Source organism: Ovis aries, chromosome 7, assembly GCF_016772045.2.
Source record: "Ovis aries strain OAR_USU_Benz2616 breed Rambouillet chromosome 7, ARS-UI_Ramb_v3.0, whole genome shotgun sequence".
Taxonomy (NCBI): Eukaryota; Metazoa; Chordata; class Mammalia; order Artiodactyla; family Bovidae; genus Ovis; species Ovis aries.
The window spans coordinates 83043813-83066617 of record NC_056060.1 but is presented as its reverse complement, the minus strand read 5'-3'; the positions used below and the strand labels follow the sequence as shown (position 1 = coordinate 83066617).

Here is a 22805-nt window from a genome sequence, read left to right as displayed (position 1 = left end):
CAATTTTGAACCAGTTTGTTGTTCCATGTCTGGTTCTAACTGTTGCTTCCTGACCTGCATACAGGTTTCTCAAGAGGCAGGTAAGGGGGTCTGGTATTCCTATCTCTTTAAGAATTTTCCAGTTTGTTGTGATCCACACAGTCAAAGGCTTTAGCATAGTCAATGAAGCAGAAGTAGATGTTTTTCTGGCATTCTACTTGCTTTATCTATGATTCAGTAGATGTTGGCAATTTGATCTCTGGTTCCTCTGCCTTTTCTAAATCCAGCTTGAACATCTGAAATTTCTTGGTTCATGTACTATTGAAGCCTAGCTTGGAGAATTTTGAGCATTACTTTGCCAGCATGTGAGATGAGTGCAATTGTGTGGTAGTTTGAGCATTCTTTGGCATTGCCTTTCTTTGGGATTGGAATGAAAACTGACCTTTTCAAGTCCTGTGCCACTGCTGAGTTTTCCAAAGTGCACTGCTGCTGCTGCTGCTGCTGCTAAGTCGCTTTAGTCGTGTCCGACTCTGTGCGACCCCATAGACGGCAGCCCACCAGGCTCCTCCGTCCCTGGGATTCTCCAGGCAAGAACACAGGTTGGGTTGCCATTTCCTTCTCTAATGTGTGAAAGTGAAAAGTGAAAGTGAAGTCGCTCAGTCGTGTCTGACTCTTAGCAACCCCATATACTGCAGCAACCAGGCTCCTCTGCCCAGGGGATTGTCCAGGCAAGAGTACTGGAGTGGGGTGCCATGGCCTTCCCCCAAAAGGAGAAGTTATCTGCTAGTAAATGGATTATACGTAACTCCTTTTCTACTGTATAACTGTCTCTATGTTCCAAGTTTCCTATGAATTTTTATTACTTTAGATTCAGAAAAACTAAAGAAATCCTATCAGTTAAGACACATATCAAAAGCCATATCTCTGAATTCTTTTCTAATTTTCTACTCAATAGTAGGTAGTTTCACTGGTCCCCTGCATAAGGCATGCCTGTGGCATCTCTATTCCCCCTTTTCTTACCTCCTCCATTGCAAAATAATTTGAAAAGGAAGCCATCTTTGTGTCATTTGAAATACATGGTCTACAGATTTGACTTGGTCATTCATTTGCTGCCAAGTCTCTGATGCTTTAGCTTTTTATCACTCATGTCAGCCCCAGAATTTCTAAAGAAGCTGGATTCTCCAGCCTGGTTAACTGGAGATTTCTTCAGTTGCCATGGAACATGCTATTTACAGAAAGTGGTAGACAGAGAAATATGGAAAGAGGAAGGGAGGAGGGCGGATCACACACACATTGTTAATAATCAAGGGAAGGCATGTAGGCATTCTGAGGTGCCTGTCAGCTCCTGCAAAACCATACTACTAGGTAAAGGCCAGGATTTAAACATGGTTCCAGAACTATACTTTTAACATTAGTGCCCTGAAACCACCCCTACCCTCACACTGCAAGTCCAGGAAATCCACTGAAAACTTAGGTAGAAGAAAGAAGAGCCACTTCCTTTCCCTGTGGCTGGGGCTGTCACCCTGCAGAGAGCATGGATGAGCTTAACAAAGAGAGAAGAAACTGGATGTGGGGAGACTGAGCCCCAGCTCTACAGGTACCATGCAAAAATTTTTCTGATTCTTGGTTTCTTCATCTGTAAAATGGAGATGACACCTGCCTCACAGTGGGACAGAAGAAAAACTACTACTAAATAGTAATCTAGCTAGTAATTTACAGCTAAAATGTTCACTTTCATTCTTAAAGGAGACACTCAGTCTGATATAGTTTTGATATTTTATATGATTTGTATACATATATAGCAAAATCACTTATTAACAAATTATACAAATTCAAGTATAACTGATTCAAGAAACTTCCAAGCAGCAATTGTACACCAGGTGTTATTCTTCCTTTCAGAACTAAAGCCTTGTCAGTTATGTGTTGTTAGGTATTAAAGGGTATGCTTTCTGCACCTGCTGTGGTGTCTGTAGAATCATTCTCTTCCCAAACAACTGAAAAAATATGGAATATATAAAAATCTTGAAAATTTCTCGATGAGTTCACTTTAATATTGACGGGGGAAAATGTAATTATAGAAAAGAAAAACTACACACGTATACTAACTGTGGCAGCTGTTCCCAGGAAGATTAGCATAAAAGATCACCGCTTTGCTGGAATTGTCCCCTTTTCCCCACCCAGGTGTTTATGGAAGAAAGTCTGGAGCTGCTGCCAAGCATCTACCTGGGCCCTGGCATGAGCCCTGGGCTCCCCTCCCCAGATGACAGGAGCGCCCACCAAGGTGTGCAGGGAAGCCAGGCACAGGGGGAAGTAAGGAGGCTCAATGTAGTGCCCCGTCCCTGGGTAACAGATGACCTGGGGTTTTGCCTTCCCATGGGCCTGCAAGTGCTTAGAGGCCTCGTTAGCATAGAATTCACTCTTCCAGTTGTGGTCATCCTGACCCACGAGAAATAGGAAGGGGCACTCAGCCCTTTCCACAGGAATGAAGCTCTTCTGGTCAGGTCCTTCCAAAGGGCTGTTCAGGACTTCCACAATGTCTACAAAGCCATCTTTGGTCATCTTGATTCGATTTTGGTTGAAACCCACAGGTGGCAGAATCTCACCTTTGTAGTGTAAGTTTCCACCGACACGGGCCACAGAGCCATTGATTATGACAGCCGCAGAGATGCCCTTCAGGAAGGAAGCCATGGAGAGGCAGAGCTCGCCTCCTTTTGAAATCCCAAGCAGCCCAACTCCTGGACCCTTCACCTAAGAAAAGGTCAAAGGGAAAAGGAGAATGAGTCCATGAACAGTGCAGTGTGGCCAGTAGTGCCTGGACTTGAGAGTCGGGGAACTAAGCCTGAATCTCGGCTCTCCCAGTTATCAAGGTCTTCAGCCTTCGGACAGAGAAGGCAATGGCACCCCACTCCAGTACTCTTGCCTGGAAAATCCCATGGACAGAGGAGCCTGGTAGGCTGCGGTCCATGGGATTGCGAAGAGTCAGACACGACTGAGCGACTTCACTTTCACTTTTCACTTTCATGCATTGGAGAAGGAAATGGCAACCCACTCCATTGTTCTTGCCTGGAGAATCCCAGGGACAGGGGAGCCTGGTGGGCTGCCGTCTATGGGGTCGGACAGAGTCGGACACGACTGAAGTGACTTAGCAGCAGAAGCAGCCTTAGGATACTGGCCTATCCTTCCTCTGTACTTGCCTTCCACAATTTCTCCATCACCAATCCTTGTGTCTTTAACAACCAAGTGGATGACAACTGAATACTTTGGCCTCATAGTCCCTTGGCCTCCAAACCTCCAGTGATCTTTTTCTCTCTCCCACTGAAGAGACACACTCCCATTGTCATAACCTAAACTGAGTCATCAGTAAGTACATCATCTCCAAGATCTCAGCTTCAAGCATTCTACTCTCTAATCACCCTCCTATTTACCTCCAGTTTAGCCATTCTAGTAGTGCCCACTGCTCTCTCTTTGAGACTCTGACCACTATTTCTTCACCATTAGTACTTCTCTCCTGTTCTCACTTCCCACCTCATCCAGCTTAGATTTCAAGCTTCATCATTATTTTTACCCTCCTGCAAACACTGTTAACTATTTTAATTGGTCATACTTGCTTGAAAAAGTTCTAACCTCAGTTAAATGCACTTATAATTCACATCCTCAGGGCCTGCATTTGTGCAAATGAACACTGCTACAGAAAAAAATCACCGCTTGTGTTGACACAACTTAGGTTTATGTCATGATCACAAATTTCAAATAAACATCCATGCTGCCCCTTAGTCCTGAAACACATCACTGATGTTTGCTTTCCACTTCTCTTAAAGACTGTTTCATCTTGTCTCCTACCTTTGTAAGCCGCTTTAACCCTTATTCCCCATCACTTTCATCCCATCCTACTTTATGGAGAAAATAGAAGCTATCAGGTAGGAACTTGTCTTCATTTCCCCTTCCAAGTGTGCTTAGTTCCACATGAAGCAAGCTCCCTGCTTCCCTCCTGTTTCCTAAGTAGCTCTGTTCTTCTCCAAGGCCATCCCTCTGCTTGTCCTTGGAATCTCATCCATTCTCATCCTCAGTGACTTTGCTCCTGCAATGACTTCCTCTCTCTTTCCTTTGTAACTTTCTTCTCTACTGGCTCATCCCCATCGGTGTACCTCTTATATTTTAACTCTAGGTAAATTTTAGCTCTAGTTCAGTTCAATTTAGTCGCTCAGTCGTATCCGACTCTTTACGACCCCATGAATCACAGCACGCCAGGGCTCTCTCTCCATCACCAACTCTCAGAGTTCACTTAGACTCACATCCATCGAGTCAGAGATGCCATCCAGCCATCTCATCCTCTGTCGTCCCCTTCTCCTCCTGCCCCCAATCCCTCCCAGCATCAGAGTCTTTTCCAATGAGTCAACTCTTCACATGAGGTGGCCAAAGTACTGGAGTTTCAGCTTCAGCATCATTCCTTCCAAAGAAATCCAAGGACTGATCTCCTTTAGGATGGACTGGTTGGATCTCCTTGCAGTCCAAGGGACTCTCAAGAGTCTTCTCCAACACCACAGGTCAAAACCATCAATTCTTTGGCGCTCAGTTTTCTTCACAGTCCAACTCTCACATCCATACATGACCACAGGAAAAACCATAGCCTTGACTAGATGGACCTTAGTCAGCAAAGTAATGTCTCTGCTTTTGAATATACCATCTAGGTTGGTCATAGCTTTTCTTCCAAGGAGTAAGCTCTAGTACCTCTTGCATTTTAACAGTCCCTTGACCTCAAATCCACTCTGACCTAGTTTCTACTCCCTTCACAGCAAAACTTGTGGGAGTCTTTGTAGTTATTTTATTTCTTCATTCACTACTCAGTCCCCTCCAGGGTAATTTGCCCTGTTCCATAAGCACTGCTCTTGTCCATCACCAAACACTTCTGTTATAAATGGCCTTTTGATTAGCCTTCGAACAGCAGTCTTTTTTTTTTTTTTGTCATGGTTTCTACAAGAGCACCCTTAAACTGATTTCAACCATTCATTTCTCATAAAGACACTGGAAATGGGATATGACTGTCATCTCAGTTTTTGAGAGTAAGAAACAGGCCCCAAGGTCATAAAGCTAGTTAAGTGGCAAAATGAAATCTCAGATTTAACTTTTCTCTATCAAACATATTGTGCTGGTTCCACTACACCCTGCCACCTTTTCTAAGAGCTCCAGTGGCTCTATTCACCTTGAACACATTGAATTATAAAATAAGCAATGTTCATGTTCTATTCCTCTGATATCCTAAACCTTTATTTCCTACTAGCCAGGTTCTTTGCCACCAGGTACCTCCTTAAAACTGAATACTCTGCTCTCAGATGGGCACATTAAGGAGAGGTTTGTTAAACACAAACATTTAAACTGGAGACAGTGATTTCCTTCCCCTTTTCCTCAACTTCCTGGGTCAAACCCAGGGTTCTCAATGTGTTTGGGCTTGTAATGACTGGAATATAAAATTCCATAATTTCAACCAGGACAACTTTACCAGCAGGAAATCTAGCAGTAATATCTAATTGCATGGAAACTCTCTGGGAAAAGTGACTATGAAAGGTAGTCAAGAATTTGGTCAAATTCTGTGAAAACCAGGAGCCTTTCAGAGAAGGAGAACTGATATGTAGAACATGAAACTAGAGAAGTTCCAACCTGAGGGTGATTAAGCAGGTAGTTCACAGCTTCTTCAAAGTACTCCAGGTGGAGGTTCTCCAGGCCCTTGGGGAGGTCTTCATAGTTATAATAAGCCAGCGCCATCACAGCAAAACCCTTCCCAGCCAGCAGACTAGCTCGATATTCCAGAAGGCCACCTCCAGCTCCCAAAATGTCCACAATCCCAGGAAAGGGCCCAGGTTCTTGAAAAGAAACAAAACACAAAACTAAACGATACTTGAAACTCTTTTCAATGGTGGCAAAAGCGATTTTTGCCTATTTGGAGATGTCAGAGTTTTCTGTTGCTAAACAACTCAGGTCTTCAAAGGTCCAGACTGTGGCACAGGCTAAACCCACATTCCCCTCTACACCCAGTGCCTCAAAGCTGCACAGAGTTTTTCAAAGACCATGTACTATTTTTGTGAGTAAAAATCAGTTACAGGACTTCCCCGGTGGTATAGTGGATAAGAATCCGCCTGCCAATGCCAATGCTGGTTCCATCCCTGGTCCGGGAAGATCTCACAGGCTGCAGATGAGCTAACCCCCTGTGCCACAGCTACTAAGCCTGCCCCCTAGGGGCCGAGTGCTGCAACTACTGAAGTCTTCATGCCCTAAAGCCTGCATGCCACTGCAACTACTAAGCCTGAGTGCTACAACTACTGAAGCCCAAGCACCCTAGAGATCGTGTTCCACAAGAGAAGTCTCCACAAGGAGAAGTCCGAGCACCACAACAGAGTGTAGCCCCCGCTCAACGCAACTAGAGAAAGCAACAAAGCAGCAGTGAAGACCCAGTAAAACCAATAAAACAAAAACAAAAAGAATTTAAAAATAAGTTACAGATGGGACTTCCCTGGTGGTCCAGTGGCGAAGAATCTGCGTTGCATGCAGGGGACAGGGTTCCATCATGGGTTGGGGAACTATGATTACACATGTTGAGGAGCAAGTAATCCCCTGCACCACAACTACTGAGCCCATGTGCTGCAAGTATTGAGCTCAAGAGCCACAACTAGAGAGTCCATGCACCGCAAGGAAAGATCCCGAATGATGCAGTGAAGATCCCATGTGCTGCAACTGAGAGCCAATGTAGTGAAAAAAATAAATATTTTTATAAAACAGTTACAGACAATGGAAGCAGCAAAATCACTGCCCTCTCCTGCACCCCCTCCCAAACTGACAATGCCAAATGCTAGTGAGGATGTGGAACAACTGGAGGCTTTACACATTGCTGGCAGTGTGAAAATTAGTAAAGGGGAACCTCACAATGGATCTGGAGGACCGAAGGGGAGCTCTCAGCAGCATCACTCCACATCAATTTTAGGAAGGACTGTCAATTACAAATCACAACAGAAGAATCATTAACAGGAAAGAATCATCAGTCACAGGTCCCAACAAAAAAAGATATACATTGCATCCCCTCCAAGAAACTGACTACCCCAAGAAATCAGCCAGTAAGAAACCACTATCACCCTAAACTGTCATGTTTCGCCAATGGACTTGTGTTCAGAACAACTCCTCCCACCTTCCTCCTTTTTCTCTATTAAATAAGTTTCCTCTTCTTGGCTTGTTAGGTTTGCCTGTGGTTTTTGTCATGTCTTGCTTGTCTCAAATTGTAATTCTCTGTTATTTCCAAATTAACCAATTTTTTACTAGCCAAGTAACTAGCTTTTATTTTTAAGGGCAACAGTGGGGATGCACACTGATACAATAACTTTGGGGAAAAACTGAGCAATTTCTTATAAAGTTAAACATACTTTATAAAGTCAAACATAACTTAGGTTATAACCCAGCAATCTCACTCCCAGGTATTTGCCCATGAAAAATGAAAATTTGTGGTCACACAAAAACTTAGATGCGTGTTTGCAGTGACTCCAAAGTCTTGGAATTCAAATATCCTCCAAAAGGCAAATGAAATAACAAACTGGCACATCCATTTAATGGGAAACTTCTAAGCACAAGAAGAAGGCGCTACCAACATATGGAACAAGAAGAATGAACCTCAAATGTGTTATGCTAGGCCCCAACAGCTACCTACTGTGTATGATTCTAGTTATTTCACCTTTTCACTGTTTGTAAGCACTTTATATTTTTTTATAATTTTATTTATTTATTTATTGACTAAGCTGGGTCTTTGTTTCTGCTCCAACTTTTCTCTAGTTGCGGCAAGCCAGGGCTACTCTCTGGCTGTGGTGCGAGGGCTTCTCATTTCAGTGCCTTCTCTTGTTGCTGAGCATGACTCTGCGGTGTGGGGGCTTCAGCAGGGGTGGCGTCAGGGCTCAGCAGTTGTAGTTCCCAGTCTCTGCAGCACAGGCTCAATAGTTGTGGTGCACAGGTGCAGTTGCTCTGCAGCATGTGGGATCTTCCCAAACTAGCGGTCAAACCCATGCCTCCTGCATTGGCGGGCAGATTCTGGAGCCTTAAACTTTTCTTCCTAAAGTTTTTCAGTTTTACAACTTTGCTTCTAACTTCCACAGTATATTAAGATTTAACAAAGAGTAGATGAATAGCTATGTTTCTTTTTTAGCAGTGTATGCGAGTTCCTTTTCTTCCACATACTGGTCAAACACTGGTAATGTTAAACTTCTAAATTTTGAGAATGTTTAATGTACTGTGTAGTCTTATTTTGCATTTCCTTCATTCCTAATGAGGATAAGTTGTTGTTTTTTTTTTTTGCTTTTTATTGGCTGGCTGCTTTTTATGAAATGGTAAAATTAACTGATAGTTCAGAAGATCTCTGGTGGATAGCAAGAGACCCTCCTTCACGCTGTTTTTGTTGTTTGGTTGTTAAGCCGTGTCTGGCTCTTTGTGACCCCATGGACTGTAGCCTGCCAGGCTCCTCTGTCCATGGGGATTCTCCAGGCAAGAAGACTGGAGTGAATTGCCATGCCCTCCTCCAGGGGATCTTCCCAACCCAGGGATCAAACCCGCATCTTTCAGTCTCCTGCATTGGCAGGCAGGTTCTTACCACTAGCGCCACCTGGGAAACCCACCATCTCCTAGAGTGTGCTCAGCTTCACATCCATTGAGTGGGTGACGCTATCTAACCATCCCATCCTCTGCTGCCTCCTTCTTTTGCCTTCAGTCCTTCCCAGCTGGTCTTTTCCAATGAGTTGGTTCTTTGCATCCTTCACGCTAATTTTCTTAAATCTTAATATACCATGGAAGTTAGAAGCAAAGTTCCAATACTGAGAAATTTTAGAAAATGTTAAAAACTGGAAACTACCTATAGTTGTTGTTGTTTTCTCCCATTACAACTGTCTTCCCTTTCTCTGAGATGTCATTGCCCTGACCTCTGTTTTGGAGCGAATCACCTTCCCAGCCAGCCTAACGGTCCAATCCAGTCTCGGGTCCATTCCTGTTTCAGGCCCCGCGGACCTTCCGAATGTTATGAGCTACCTACTTATTACTTTCCTCTCTTACATAGAACCCCACTCCAGTACTCCTGCCTGGAAAATCCCACGGACGGAGGAGCCTGGTAGGCTGTAGTCCATGGGGTCGCAGAGGGTCGGACACGACTGAGCGACTTCACTTTCACTTTTCACTTTCATGCCTTGGAGAAGGAAATGGCAACCCACTCCGGTGTTCTTGCCTGGAGAATCCCAGGGACGGCGGAGCCTGGTGGGCTGCCGTCTATGGGGTCACAGAGTCGGACACGACTGAAGTGACTTAGCAGCAGCAGCAGCAACTTACATAGATAAGGAAGCTGGCGACTCACCTGGCGGCAGGAAGAGCGTGGCGCGCACCCGGCCCGCGCGCACCGGCTCGCGCCGCACCCCGGGCGCCAGGAAATCGCGCTCGTGCACCGCCCGGCCCAGGAGCCGCTGGGCCTCGGGCTCGTGACCGTCGAGCACCTCCAGCTCCACGGCGAAGGGCGTCTGCACATCCCGCTTCACCAGGCGCAACAAAGGCTTCTCGGGCTCCAGAGCCCAGAAGAGCCCCATGGGCTCGAGCCCCGCGAAGCTGCCGCCCAGCGCGGGCGCGCGCTCCAGGTCCAGCAGGCCGGCGGCGTCGGCGCAGTAGCGCGCGTGGGCCCTGAAGAGCGCGCCCTTCTCGTCGCGCAGGGACGCGCGCAGCGTGACCGGCTGCCCCGGCGCCAGGCCGCGCACGGCGATGCGCACGGGCTCGTCCCAGCGGCAGCGGCCGGCCGGCTCCAGCGTCACTGTCGTCACCAACCGGACAGTGGTCCAAGAGACTGGGTTACCAGTCCTCAGCTTTAGAGGTCCTGCCAACTGCACCCAGGGCGTCGGGCCCCATCGGCAGAATCCAAAGTGCCTCAGGAGAGCCTGAGAGGAGGCTACCATTTTGCGCCTTCTTTAGACCTGGGATCAACTGAAGACGGCTGTGAAGAAAGTTTGAAACCCGTCAGAGATTCTCTAGCGGAAGCCCGCTTATTGGTAGGCTAAGCTCCCAATGCGGCGGAGCAGCTGCTGTGTCGTTTGGAGGGCCTGGGAGTCGTGCCAATCAGTGACCTGCATTTGAAAGCAAGAGCGAAAACAGACTCGCAGGAACTTTATGCTGCGAACTGTAGGAACTGTAATTCTGCGTCTCAGGAGCTCTTTGGCTTGGGCTGCGTGGGCTGTGCGTGTTGCCCTTGCAGGCAAGTGGCATTTAACTGAGCCAGACATGACTGAGCGACTGAACAACAACAAATCTTAGGTCTTTCCTTTTAGAATGTGCACTGTGGTGTTTTGCTTGTATATTATTTGTGTATATACTTATTTTCCCACACCATTGCACAACTGACGGGCCTGGCATCTTACTGGCTGTGTGATCTTACTTTCATTCCTTCAGTTCAGTTCAGTCAATCAGTCATGTCCTACTCTTTGCTACCCCATGGACTGCAGCAGGCCAGGCCTCCCTGTCCATCACCAACTCCCAGAGTTTACTCAAACTCATGTCCATTGAGTCGGTGATGCCATCCAATCTCATCCTCTGTTGTCCCCTTCTCCTCCTGCCCTCAATCTTTCCCAGCATCAGTGTCTTTTCAAATGAGATATGAGTGTGAAAATAGCCCAGTGAGGTGATAGTTATTTTGTTTTCTGGAGTCTCATGTTGCTCCTTTTAGGCAAGCGTTATCTCCCTTCACCCTGGACTTCTCACCTTTTCCCACTTTTTCTTAAGCTGTCGATTCCACTCAGTGGTGAATTTTTTAGGAAATTTAACTGCAGGCCCCTTCCTAAGTCTCGTACTTGATTTTACATTCATGAATGTACATGCTTTCTATTAGAGAAACTTGGAAATTGTATAAGCTTCAAGGCCACAAAACCTGTGTTTGCCTCTGTTCCTAATAAAAGCCACCTCCATGAACTTTCCAGACGAGGCTTTTTGGCTAGTTTCAAATATTCTCAACTGCCTTTTGCTCTAATTTTGTAATAGTTCTGTAGGATACTTCGCAGTATATTTTGTGCACAAGAATCTCAGAAACAAGAAATTTATGAGCAAATTAAGTCCCCAGAGAGGTGAACTGATTTGCTAAAGGTCACAGAGCTAGAAAGTGGAAATTCTGAGATTTATACCTTTGCAATCCAATTCCATCTGAACCATTATTCTTTGCTTCTCACATGATGATGTTCTAGTTGAGAAGATGTGAGAAACAGGCTAATATACTGTTGGTGGATGCATATACTGGTATGATCTTTTCAGAGCAACCTAATTAAAAATATTTAAAGGATACATTCTCTTTGATTCACAATTCTACCTCTGGACATTTCACACATTTATAAATGTGTGTAAATATTTGGCTATAACAATACTTACCATATTGTTTTAATAGAGGAAAAAGAAAATAAGAATATAAATTTGGTTTAGTCAGTTTAATTGTGATGCATTCATATAACAGAAGAGATGTAGCCATTAAAAATAATATAGCAGAATGTGAGGAGACAATTTTCATGACATTGAAAGCCGTAGAGAACACTTTGTAGACATTATACATATTAAAACATTTTAAAATATAAAGACTAGTAAAAAACTACCCTAAACTGTTGTCTTAGGCTTTGGGGTATTATGGGTAGTTTTTTTTTAATACTTGTTTATTTGGCTGAGTTGGGTTTTCGTTGCAGCACGTGGGATCTAGTTTCCTGACAAAGGATTGAACGCAGGCACCCTGCATTGGGAGAGGAGAGTCTTACCAGTGGACCACCAGAGAAGTCCCATATGGGTAGTTTTAATTTTCTTCTTTGTGCAGAATTTCACACACATGGCTTTTATAATTAAACAGGTTTTTTTTTCACTGTGGTAATATACAAAGATAAAATTTACCATTTTAAAATGCAGTTATCTGAGTATGTTCACATTGTTGTGCAGCCTTTAACACTACCTCCTTTTTCATCAGCTAAACTGAAATTCTATACCTATTAACTCATCATTCCTCCTTCTCCACCACAGCCCCTGGAAATCACTATTCCCCTTTCTGTAGCTATTATTTGACTAAAGGAGATCCAATCAGTCCATTCTGAAGGAGATCAGCCCTGGGATTTCTTTGGAAGGAATGATGCTAAAGCTGAAACTCCAGTACTTTGGCCACCTCATGTGAAGAGTTGACTCATTGGAAAAGACTCTGATGCTGGGAGGGATGGGGGGCAGGAGGAGAAGGGGACGACAGAGGATGAGATGGCTGGATGGCATCACTGACTCAATGGACGTGAGTCTGAGTGAACTCTGGGAGTTGGTGATGGACAAGGAGGCCTGGCATGCTGCGATTCATGGGGTTGCAAAGAGTCGGACATGACTGAGCGACTGAACTGAACTGAACTGAAGCACCTCTTAGATAAGTGGAATCGTAAAATATTTGTCCTTTTGTGTCTGGCTTATTTCACTTTACATGATGTCCTCCAGGTTCGTCCATATATGTAGCATATTTCTGTATTTTGTTCCTTTTGAAGGCTAAATAATATTCTATTATATGTGTATACCACATTTTGGTTATCCATCCATCCACTGATGGACATTTGGGTTGCTTCCACCTTTCGGCTGTTGTGAATATACTATGAACGTGGGTGTGCAAACGTCTGTATGAGCCTCTGCTTTCAATTCTTTGGGTATATACTCAAGGTGGAATTGTTGGATCACATGGTCATTTTAATTTTTTGAGAAAACTTGACCAAGGTTTTAATACTTAATTTTAAAAATTCTTTCAGTCGTTTCATTTCAGGGAACACATCCATTCACTCCTTTGTGAGGGTCCCAGTGTCTGAGCGCAAACTGAGTTGTGGCATTAAAGTCAGTGCTCAGGTTGGTCAACAAGAGATGGTGATCACTTGAATAGCACTGCCCCAGGTCAACTGGGCAGAACTTGATGGCCAGAAATTTTCTTTACTGTAAGGACAAATTCTTTTCACAAGGGGAATCCTGAAGACCAGTATTCTGTAGGCCTGGAATTGTATTATTAAAAATATAGGACTTGAAGAATCTCCTTGTAAAAACAGTGTTATTGGCTGATAACCCAGCCAGAATTGGGGAAGCAGAGGAGATGGAACTGAACTGTGTGAAGGAAGGAGATTAAATAGGAGCAGAATAGAAAGAGAATGGGAAAGGCCCCAAAGACACTCATTCTGCTTTACCATTTGTTTCATCAGGCTGCTGGTCTGAAGCATGCCAGAGCTGGGTGTTCATGTGTTCCCGTGCTTTGTCTCTTTCTCAGTAGGACTTTTGAACTGAGGTGGAGGGGAAAATATTGAGCTGCATAGACCTAGACATTATTTTTCAAAGGGGGACTGAGAAATCCATTTTGCCACCAATCAGTAAGTACAGTATAATTTCCCAAAGCTCAATTTACAAAGAAAGAAATTTAATAAATAGCTGAAGATACTCCTGATTGAACCTGTAGGTTCTGTGACTAGACTTGTGGAATCCTAAAGAGGTGGTTGCCTAGTAACCAATATAAGCAGCTTTGGAATCTAAAACTAAGGAAGGTTTAAGATGGCAAAACCTTGTTTCCCGTTGAAGGTTGTGTGTGGGAAGCCACTTTGAAGGTAATTTCAAAATACTGCTGCTGCTTCATCAGTACGTGAAAGGAGCTTATTAGCATCAGATGAATGATGAGAAGCAGTCAGGAGTAGTTGAAAAGATTTTGGATTAGGTGTCAAAGTGTCAGTTTGGCTAGGTACTAACTGGTACTGTGATCTTAGTTACATGTCTTCTCTCTGGACCTCAGTTTTGGCATCTATTAATAAAATAGTTGCCACAGATCGTCTCTATGCCAGAGTTTCCACAATAATCTGATGAGACAACCCTCTTGGTTTAGTGGTTTAGGACTTGGCACTTTCACTGCCATGGCTGGGGTTCAGTCCCTGGTTGGGGAACTAAGATCCTGCAAGCCACGCAGCACAGCCAAAAAAAAAAAAAAAAAAAAAAGAAAGAAAAAGAAATTAAAGGGGAGAAAATGTAGGGAACTTTCTGTTAAGAAAGAGGCTGCAGAGAGAGGGTATTTGAAATAAGCCTGGTTAAATGTTCCCTGATCCCACTCTTCTCATTAACTAAGCTTCTTTCATAAATCCCATGGATACCTCCTGGAGCTATAGTTTCTCTAAATTTAATGTGTATAAAAACCTCTGAGATTTTGTTAAAATGCCGATTTCTAGGCTTCACTTGCAGCCTCCTGAATCAATATTCTAGAGTGTGGGACACAGGAGTCTGCATTTTAATAAACTCCTCTGGTGATCTTGATAAGTCTTTTAGCCATATCTATAAGCACTGTCCCAGAAGCTGAGTGTCCCCTCTTGGGCCCTACCTCAGAACTTCAGAATCTGGAGGTGGAAATGAGAGTGTACTACTTTTTTAAAACTCTCAGAAGATATGGTGCTACGGCTTATAGCTTTTCCTTCTGTGGCAGTTTCTACTGCTTTAGTAACAGAAGGAAAAAAACCAAGATATTATTCGTTTTGTTGCTGTTTATCTGGTCAGTCGTATCCAACTCTTTGTGAACCCATGGACTGTGGTCTGCCCAGCTCTGCTTGTCCATGGAATTCTCCAGGCAAGAATACTGGAGTGGGATGCCATTTCCTTCTCCAGGGGATCTTCTAGACCCGGCATTGAACCTGTATCTCCAGCTTTAGCAATGAGCCAACAGGGAAGCTCAATTATTCCTTTTAGCATGCATTAATTAGCCTGTTTCAACTATTTCTGCAAAATAAAGACAATAGACCAGGGGGTGAGGACACAGGTCTGGAAAGATGAAAAGAAGAGTGGAACTAAATTTGGAACTTCTCAGCACCCATTTTGAGTCTGGATTCTTCTATTAGGTTTTAACTGGAGGCATAAACCTTCTAGCCCCACTCCTGCCTATCCAGTCAGTTTCCTAGAAGTGCAAGAGATGATGCTGGTGGGTGCTGTTTACCAGATTACAGGGGCTTGGTCTGCAGTCATGCCAGGTTTGAGTAATTGTATGATGCCATTTATTTAGTTTTTTATGTTGTCCATGCACAAAAGCATCTGGGGACCTGCCATTCTGCTTTTGCTTCTTAAGGGCTATTTGTTGGGAGGGGACCCTGCCTCCATGTTGGTCTAGGTAACATTTAAGTTTGGATAAATGGAGCTTCCAACTCCATTTGTAGGTCTTTTTTTTTCCTCTCTCTTAACTACCTAGGGCCCTAGTATTCCTAAACTTTTCCTTTAGTGCCCAGTGCATCTAACTGTGGGGTCCCAGAGACTTGCCTTCTAAAGGATAGTACTCTATGTTCTAAATCAATAATAACAGTTTCTCTCAGTTACATAATACTTTGCAGCTTGCAAAGAACTTTCATACACGTTCCCCTAATTTTACCTTCATATCAACACTAAATTAGAACAGATGTGAGACTCTAGTTTCAGATTGGTAAACTAAGGCAAACCTTAGAGGACGAGATAGTTGGATGGCATCGCTGACTCAATGGACATGAGTTTGAGCAAGCTCTAGGAGATGGTAAAGGACAGAGAGGCCTGGCGTGCTGCAGTGCACGGGGTCCCAAAAGTCGGACATGACTGAGCGACTGAACAACAAGGCAAACCAGGGTTATTGAATCATTTGCCAATAGTAACATGGCTGGGAGTTGCAGAATCTGCCTGACAAACCTCTTTTGACCAAATCTTAGAACATTTTGTCCTGTTCCAATTCCTTTACAAAGACATGTCCACCTGTATTTCCTTCTTTTTCAACAAGCCATCATCTTAGATGATGATAACTATTCCTTGAGAATTTATAACTGATAATGATAATATCATGTTCTTTCTGGGATGATAACATTGTGACCAAAGATTGTATATGTCACAGGCTAAAGGGCTTATATCTGGGGACACCCCAAATCGTTCCGTATTGGTGAACCTTGGGGTGAAACCAGTCCTCATCCGGTTTTGCAAGTGTTTGGGCTCAAAATGCCCCCTGACTTAGAAACAAGATACTAACACATTGATAGGTTAAGAATGATGAGATGTTATATTAGGCAGTACAAAAGGCAGGAGTGCACTAATACTGTGTTTATCTAAGCAGTTCATTTTCCACCAGGCAGAACAGACACTGTTCAAAGAAAAATATCACCTTGTGAACACGCTTTACCCTTGCCCTAATTTCTTTTTAATCTCACTTTGAAAAATACTCAGTGCCCTGTGGCCATGTGGCCTTTGTGATTGTGAAGAGATGAAACAACTAAATTTAATCTTATGTTCAAACAGTCATGGAGGGAGATCACATTAATCATGTGTGACTTAGTTTGAGTTAGGTTATTAATTCTGGCCTAGTGACAACTATGTCAAAGCTGGCCCTTCACAAAAAGAAACTCACCAAAAGGTCAGATTTAATACACAGAAGACAGTGGGATAAATCAAGCCCTAAAAACAGCAGCTACTATTCTGGGTGTTGTGAAGGAAAGAGAGAGGAGTCAGATCTAGGCTAAAGGGTACCCTGTGCACAGGGCAGGAAAGGCAGGAGTTGGCACTCAGCATGACAGGAAAATGATCTCACTTTCATGACTACATGTTGGGTGGCGAGGCCCTACCTGCCCCTGAAAATGGCAAGGCCAACACCGTGCCATGGTGGGGAGTGGAGTGGAGCATGGGCCAAAGCCAGTGTGGCACAGAGTTAAGTGCTCTGAGGCTGGATCTGATAGGTAACTGTGAAGCCTGACTCTTCTATTTATGGCCAGTGTGATCTGAAGTAATTTACCAACCCTTCTGAGCCTCAGCTTCTTCCCACAAGCAATAAACACCATAATATCAACCTGGTGTAAAGCTCTTAGCAAAGTACTCTGTAACTATTAATTATCATTATTAAGCTAAGGAAGTGCTTCAGAAGGAACATTTCTTTAAAAAAAAAAAGGCATGAACTCCAGGCATTTGTCTATAGAATTTTCCATGCTAGCTAAAACCCAGAAACAGCTTGCCCAATAGTCAAGAGCTAAGGTGATTTATCTCCTTGATAAAACATTCTGCAGCTCTAAAACATTTTAACAGTGAAGACAGTGTAGCAATATGGAAAAGTACTGGTGATACTGAAAGAGCAGACTGGAGATACTGTCCTTATGGTGCTGTTAAGGAGTCAAATACTTAATGGCTCAAGGTGTCACAGGGTAAAAGTTAAAATAACTGAAATGAATTAAGAGAGGCTTGTAAATTTATGTGTGACATGGAGGCCTGGATAGGTCAACAAAGAATTCCAGAGTAGGCAGGAACTGAGCTGTCCTGGAAGAATGGGCAGAATTTCATGTACAGGACACAGAAGGAAGCTCTACTTGTGATGGGAAGGACACTCAGAGAAGAGCTAGAAGAGTCAGGAGGAGAGGTTATGTTAAGACAAGATCATCAACAAGTTCTCGAGGAGAACCCTGAATGCCAGGCTGTGTTGTCTGAACTTTGCGCTGTAAGTTTTTTGAACAGGGAGAAAGCCACGTTTGGGGGAAAACTGGAAGCATGGGATACTGTTAAAAGGCAGTAATCTCTCAGGAGATGAGGGGCTGAGTTTTGGGACAAATGTGAGAACCAGAAGCAAAGGTCTGACACAAGGAATATTTTGAATGTTGCAGCAACTCTTTCGTCTTTCTAATTCACATGACTTCTCCCTGCTCCCTCATCTCTTCTCCAGGTCTTTTCTTACTGACCGCTATGGGCCACCAACTTCTACTGACCTAGAGCTCTCATCAGTTCTTCCCATCCCCTTAACAGATGCCTGGTCGCGCCCCCAGGCCCTCCTCTGGACCCGGCAGCCTGGAAGGAGGCATTTGCTGGGAAACAATGACTAGAACAGAAAAGGGGAAGACCATTCTTCCACACCGTTTCCGTCAGTCACTCCTCCCACGGCTGGGATGGGGCATGATTTTCTCCAGTGTAAAACCAAGAAACAAAAAGGAATGTGCCTCCGTTTCTGGTGTGCCTCCAGTCTTCCACTTCAGCCCACAGCACTGTGCATACCTCAAGAACAAATACCTGAACAATGCCAGTGCAAACCTGACGTTTTCTCAGGAGGTGGTGTGGCAGCGAGGGCTGCCCAGCGTCCCTTACAGCCAGTACAGCTTTGACCATCTCTACGACGCCAGTGGCATCATTCAGCCTCGCCAGGTCAGGAAGGCCCGGCCTGAGAAGAAGCCCGTCTGCCTCAAGGTCTCGGATTCTCCAGGTCCCCCAACAAAGGTCACCTCCCCGGCTGAGAACACGGAAAGCTATGCCAATCTTACAAAACTGAAGAAGTCAAAGCCAGCTAGTGCAGGCCAGGAGGCATCTAGCCCCCTCAGTCTTCATCCAAGCGGGGAGCTGGACATGCTGGGCCTGTCACTTGCTCCAGAAGTGAACCTGGAGGAGAGGGAAACCTGGCTTCCGCCTCCTGAGAAGGAGGCCAGAGCCTGGGAGGCCGTGGTGCTGGAAAAGCTGAACAAGCGCACTGCCCGATGGATCCAGAGCAAGCGTCCTCCAAGGCCAGGGGTGTCCGCCAGTAAGTGGCAGAGCTTCTTGCGCCAGCAGTATGACTGGAGCCACATCCGCGATGAGCTCACTTCCTCCAGTGACCTGGACCTCTTGAAACAGCTGGAGGAAGAAGAGACGGCAGAATTTGAGGGTCGAAGTGTCATCCTGCCCACCCAGGAGGAAAAGAAGCCAGAGCTGCTGGTTCCCGTCTATTATCGGTAGGCTAGCCGGGGCCTCGGGCATGCCTTTGAGAATCCCTGGTTCCCCGTCAGGGACTCCCAGGTGGGCTCTCATCCCTCATTGCAGACCTCTCCCATTAACCTCGTGTGTTTTCCACTACCAACCTACTAAGACTTCCACAAAGTAAGGTTTCTCAACCTCGGCCCTCTTGGCATCCCGGGTTGGATAATTCTGTGTTGGGGGCGGCCGGCCCTGTGCGCTATAGGATGTTTGGCAGCATCCTACTGGAAGCCAGTAGCACTCTCCAACTGTGACGACCAAAGATGTCCCCAGATGTTGACACATGTCCCTCTGAAGGACAAAACTGCTCCCAGTTGAGTACCACTGTCTTTAAAGGAAGGAGTTCTTAGCCTTTCCCAGGAGAGCCATTCTGCTGTTCCAGGTACTAACCAGGGGCTCCTAGAAATGTGTCCATGGTGAGAGTGAGGAAGGCAGAGACCTCATGGTTCTGAGGTTTGGTCCCACCTTACTCTGAATAAGGAGCCAGTGTGTCACTCACTCAAAAACTGACTGGCAGCAGGATGGAGAACTAAACAAGCTGAGAGAAGAGGAGGATTGCTATGCATTTCTCATGGCTTCCTTTTCATTTATAACTAGAAGGAAGACTGGAGCTATAACAGCCCTGATTCCTAGAAGTGAGCTAAAAATAAGTGGCAATATTTATTCCTTCATTTATTGCACAAATATACATTGCACTCCCACTACTTTCCAGGCACTCTGCCAAGTGCTGGGAATACAACGTAAATGAGACAGCTGTGGACCTATCCTTTAAAAAGTTTACAGTCTGTCCGCTGGACAACCACATATGAGAGATAAAGTGAGGTCATGGAGGAGGTGGGCTCCCTTCCCCAAGTCCAGACACCCTCTAAGGGCACCGATTTTAAAGCTACCTGTTCCCCCTTTCTCCCCCTCTCAATCCTTCCAAGACTGCCAAATTACTTGCCGCAAGGGCAGACAGCTGAAGCCATGCCTGGCACGAATAAGACAGCTGAGGAAATAGATGAAAAGGGGAGCGTCTACAAGTCCCCAAGCCAGAGCCACGTTCGACAGGTGAATCCCCGAGCTGGAAAGTTTGCTTACTCCACAGACAACACCTTTGAACAGGAGATTTATTTTGGTAATGAAGCTGGGTCCTGTAGTTGGGGCTGAGGGGACATGGAGCAGGGAGGTGGAAGGTAGCAGGGAGCTGGAGGAGTCATGGATGTGGGTGAGAGGCCCTGGAGGAACCAGGTGTTCATGGGAATATCTCCTGGTTAACTAACATGGGAAGGTTTTGGGCAGGGGGTAGGGGGATGGACGGTGGGGATAGGGAGTAGGTATCCAGTGGGGACGAGACTTCTTCTTCCCCGCCTCTTATGCTTCTTCTTCTTCCCCTCATGCTTACTGAGGAGGTAGTGGAGGGTAGGATGGCAAAGCAAGCAAGATGCGGCTTTGGGAACAACCTACCTCTTCTCTGCACACCCTTATCCCTTCTCTCACTGAGATTATTCCCCCACTGAGGTGCTGTGTTCGAAGAAAAATCCTAGACTTTGGAGATCTGAGTTTAAATCCTGGCTTAGCCCCCTCCTCATAACCTTCAGCAAATTATATAATCCCTATAAGCCTCATGTACCTTATTTGTAAAACAATATCAACTAAAATGCTCTTCAAAGAGATGGGAACTATATAGTGCCCACCAGTGCCCACCAGCTTTCCCATCCGTCCCACTAGCTTTTAGATGCCTGGGCTTCTGGGATACACAGTCTAGGCCCACATGCTCCAAGTTGTTTCTTCTTCCCTACCCCCATCTTGTTCCTAAACTGCTTTCAACTGAAAGTTTTCTTAAAGTGTTTAACAAAATTATTTGGACAAAGGTATTTATGACTGCTGAGAGATGAATTAGGGAACTCTTCATTAGTATTTAGCTTTTCATAGGGGACAATACCTGTAAGTTAGGTTCTGACTTGGTTTCTGGGCCATTTTGAGGCCACCAGCTCATACTTCCAAGCAGTAGTCACCTTCAGGGGATGTCCCCAGAGCACAGTAGCCATGAGTACCAGAGACTAGAGTAGGGCAAAAGGAAACTGGGTCTCCTGTGTGCTTCTTGCTGAATCCTTTCTCCATCGTCCCCATTAACCAGGCATACCCACTACCTTGCTTTATTTATAGTTTGCCATCCATGTACATATCAATATGCAATAATTTTTATTTAGCATTTTAAAACTTCATATGAAAGGAGATCATTCTATATTTGATTTGGTTTTTTAAATGGATTTTTCTGGGGAAATAAAAGGAAATTTGGTCTGATCCTGGTAACCAATAACCCAGGAAGAGAGGAGGAAGGGGTTCTAAGGACTCATTATTTCTTTGTCTGTTCACAGATGAAGTCCAGATCGTCCACCAGATTGGTGCAAAGAGAGACCAAATTCTCCTGGAAAATCTCAATCGGTACATCAAGCAGTTATCTAAGGTCTTCCCTGAAACCCCAGAAAGGTGGACTTCTCAGCCAGTTCCTGAATCAAGTAAGCAGGAAGCTGATACTGATAATGGGAGTAAAGATGGAAGTGGGCCTATTTCTTTAAGGTCCCTTTTCTGCAGGTGGGGACACCATCACATCTAGGGAAGTCCCTCCCAACTAACTAAGAATCATCTCATAAAATTATAAGATATTAACTGTAACAAAGAAAAACCTCTGTGGCCATACAGCTGAAATTAGACAGAACTTAAGTATAACCAAGCAGTTTAGGGCTAGTAATTACTAACAAAACAGATCTGGCTTAACAGTTCCAAAGGAAGTACATTAAACTTCTGATGAAGCACTCTACCCTCCCACTCCATTCTCAGGCCCATACCTGCTTCAGGCCCTAGGGTCAACCGGTGTTCCTTCATTCTGTATGTTAGGTAAGGAAGAGGGAAAGGAGTTAATCAGGAAATCAACTTCTGAAACAAAAAGTGCCCATCCTCCAAGAGACTATATCTCAGTTCAAAAGCATCAATTCTTCAGCGCTCAGCTTTCTTTATAGTCCAACTCTCACATCCATACATGACCACTGGAAAAACCATAGCTTTGACTAGATGGACCTTGGTCAGCAAAGTAATGTCTCTGCTTTTGAATATGCTATCTAGGTTGGTCATAGCTTTTCTTCCAAAGAGTAGGCATCTTTTAATTTAATGGCTGCAGTCACCATCTGCAGTGATTTTGGAGCCTAAGAATATAGTCTCTCACACTTTCTATTGTTTCCCCATCTATTTGCCATGATGCCATGATCTTAGTTTTCTGAATGTTGAGTTTTAAGCCAACTTTTTTACTCTCCTCTTTCACTTTCATCAAGAGACTCTTTAGATCTTATTTGCTTTCTGCCACAAGGGTGGTGTCATCTGCATACCTGAGGTTATTGATATTTTTCCCAGAAATCTCGGTTCCAGCTTGTGCTTCATCCAGCCTGGCATTTCACATGATGTACTCTGCATAGAAGTCAAATAAGCAGGGTGACAGTATACAGCCTTGATGTATTCTTTTCTCAATTTGGAACCAGTCTGTTGTTCCATGTCCAGTTCTAACTGTTGCTTCCTGACCTGCATACAGATTTCTCAGGAGGCAGGTCAGGTGGTCTGGTATTCCCATTTCTTGAAGAATTTTCCACAGTTTGTTGTGATCCACACAGTCAAAGGCTTTAGCATAGTCAATAAAGCAGAAGTAGATGTTTTTCTGGAACTCTCTTGCTTTTTCGATGATCCAGAGGATGTTGGCAATTTGATCTCTGGTTCCTTTGCCTTTTCTCAAACCAGCTTGAACATCTGGAACATCTTGGTTCATGTACCGTTGAAGCCTGGCTTGGAGAATTTTGAGCATTACTTTGCTAGCGTGTGAGATGAGTGCAATTGTGCGGTAGTTTGAACATTCTTTGACATTGCCTTTCTTTGGGATCGGAGTGAAAATGCCTTTTCCAGTCCTGTGGCCACTGCTGAGTTTTCCAAATTTGTTGGCATATTGAGTGCAGCACTTTCACAGCATCATCTTTTAGAATTTGAAATAGCTCAACTGGAATTCCGTCACCTCCACTAGCTTTGTTCGTAGTGATGCTTCC

The 22805-nt window shown here is 44.6% G+C and overlaps 2 protein-coding genes across 7 annotated transcripts in view; one reads left to right on the top strand and one right to left on the bottom strand.

The window, feature by feature from the left end:
• Positions 1-1743: 1743 nt before the first annotated feature.
• On the bottom strand, positions 1744-9962 carry LOC101104407 (acyl-coenzyme A thioesterase 1-like). 2 transcript variants are annotated; one of them, XM_015097174.3, is made up of 3 exons: positions 9347-9962; positions 5635-5837; positions 1744-2727 (listed from the first exon to the last, which is right to left on the bottom strand). In XM_015097174.3, exons 1-3 carry the CDS (start codon positions 9930-9932, stop codon positions 2122-2124), a joined length of 1395 nt encoding a protein of 464 aa, XP_014952660.2. In that variant the 5' UTR covers positions 9933-9962; the 3' UTR covers positions 1744-2121. The 2 variants fall into 2 exon arrangements, with proteins under 2 accessions (XP_014952660.2, XP_042108681.1); XM_042252747.2 differs by having other exon boundaries at positions 6895-9376.
• The window catches only part of HEATR4 (HEAT repeat containing 4), a 45323-nt gene continuing 32273 nt past the window's right edge, over positions 9756-22805 (top strand). For 3 of the 5 annotated variants that reach the window (XM_042252745.2, XM_060418289.1, XM_042252743.2), the window contains exons 1-4: positions 9756-10228; positions 17684-18716; positions 19665-19855; positions 21099-21239. In XM_042252745.2, the coding sequence (XP_042108679.1) occupies positions 17764-18716; positions 19665-19855; positions 21099-21239 (1285 nt within the window). In that variant the 5' untranslated portion in view covers positions 9756-10228; positions 17684-17763. Of the gene's footprint in view, positions 18717-19664; positions 19856-21098; positions 21240-22805 lie in introns of all 5 variants that reach the window. The other 2 variants (XM_027971998.3, XM_042252744.2) reach the window with 1 other exon arrangement.

Coding starts and splice junctions, on each gene's coding strand:
- LOC101104407 (XM_015097174.3), bottom strand. CDS start 9,932: ATGGTAGCCTCCTCTCAGGCTCTCCTGAGGCACTTTGGATTCTGCCGA. Junction 5,838..9,346: donor CACGCTCTTCCTGCCGCCAG/GTGAGTCGCCAG, acceptor TTTCTTTTCAAG/AACCTGGGCCCTTTCCTGGG. Junction 2,728..5,634: donor ACCTGCTTAATCACCCTCAG/GTTGGAACTTCT, acceptor ACCTTTTCTTAG/GTGAAGGGTCCAGGAGTTGG.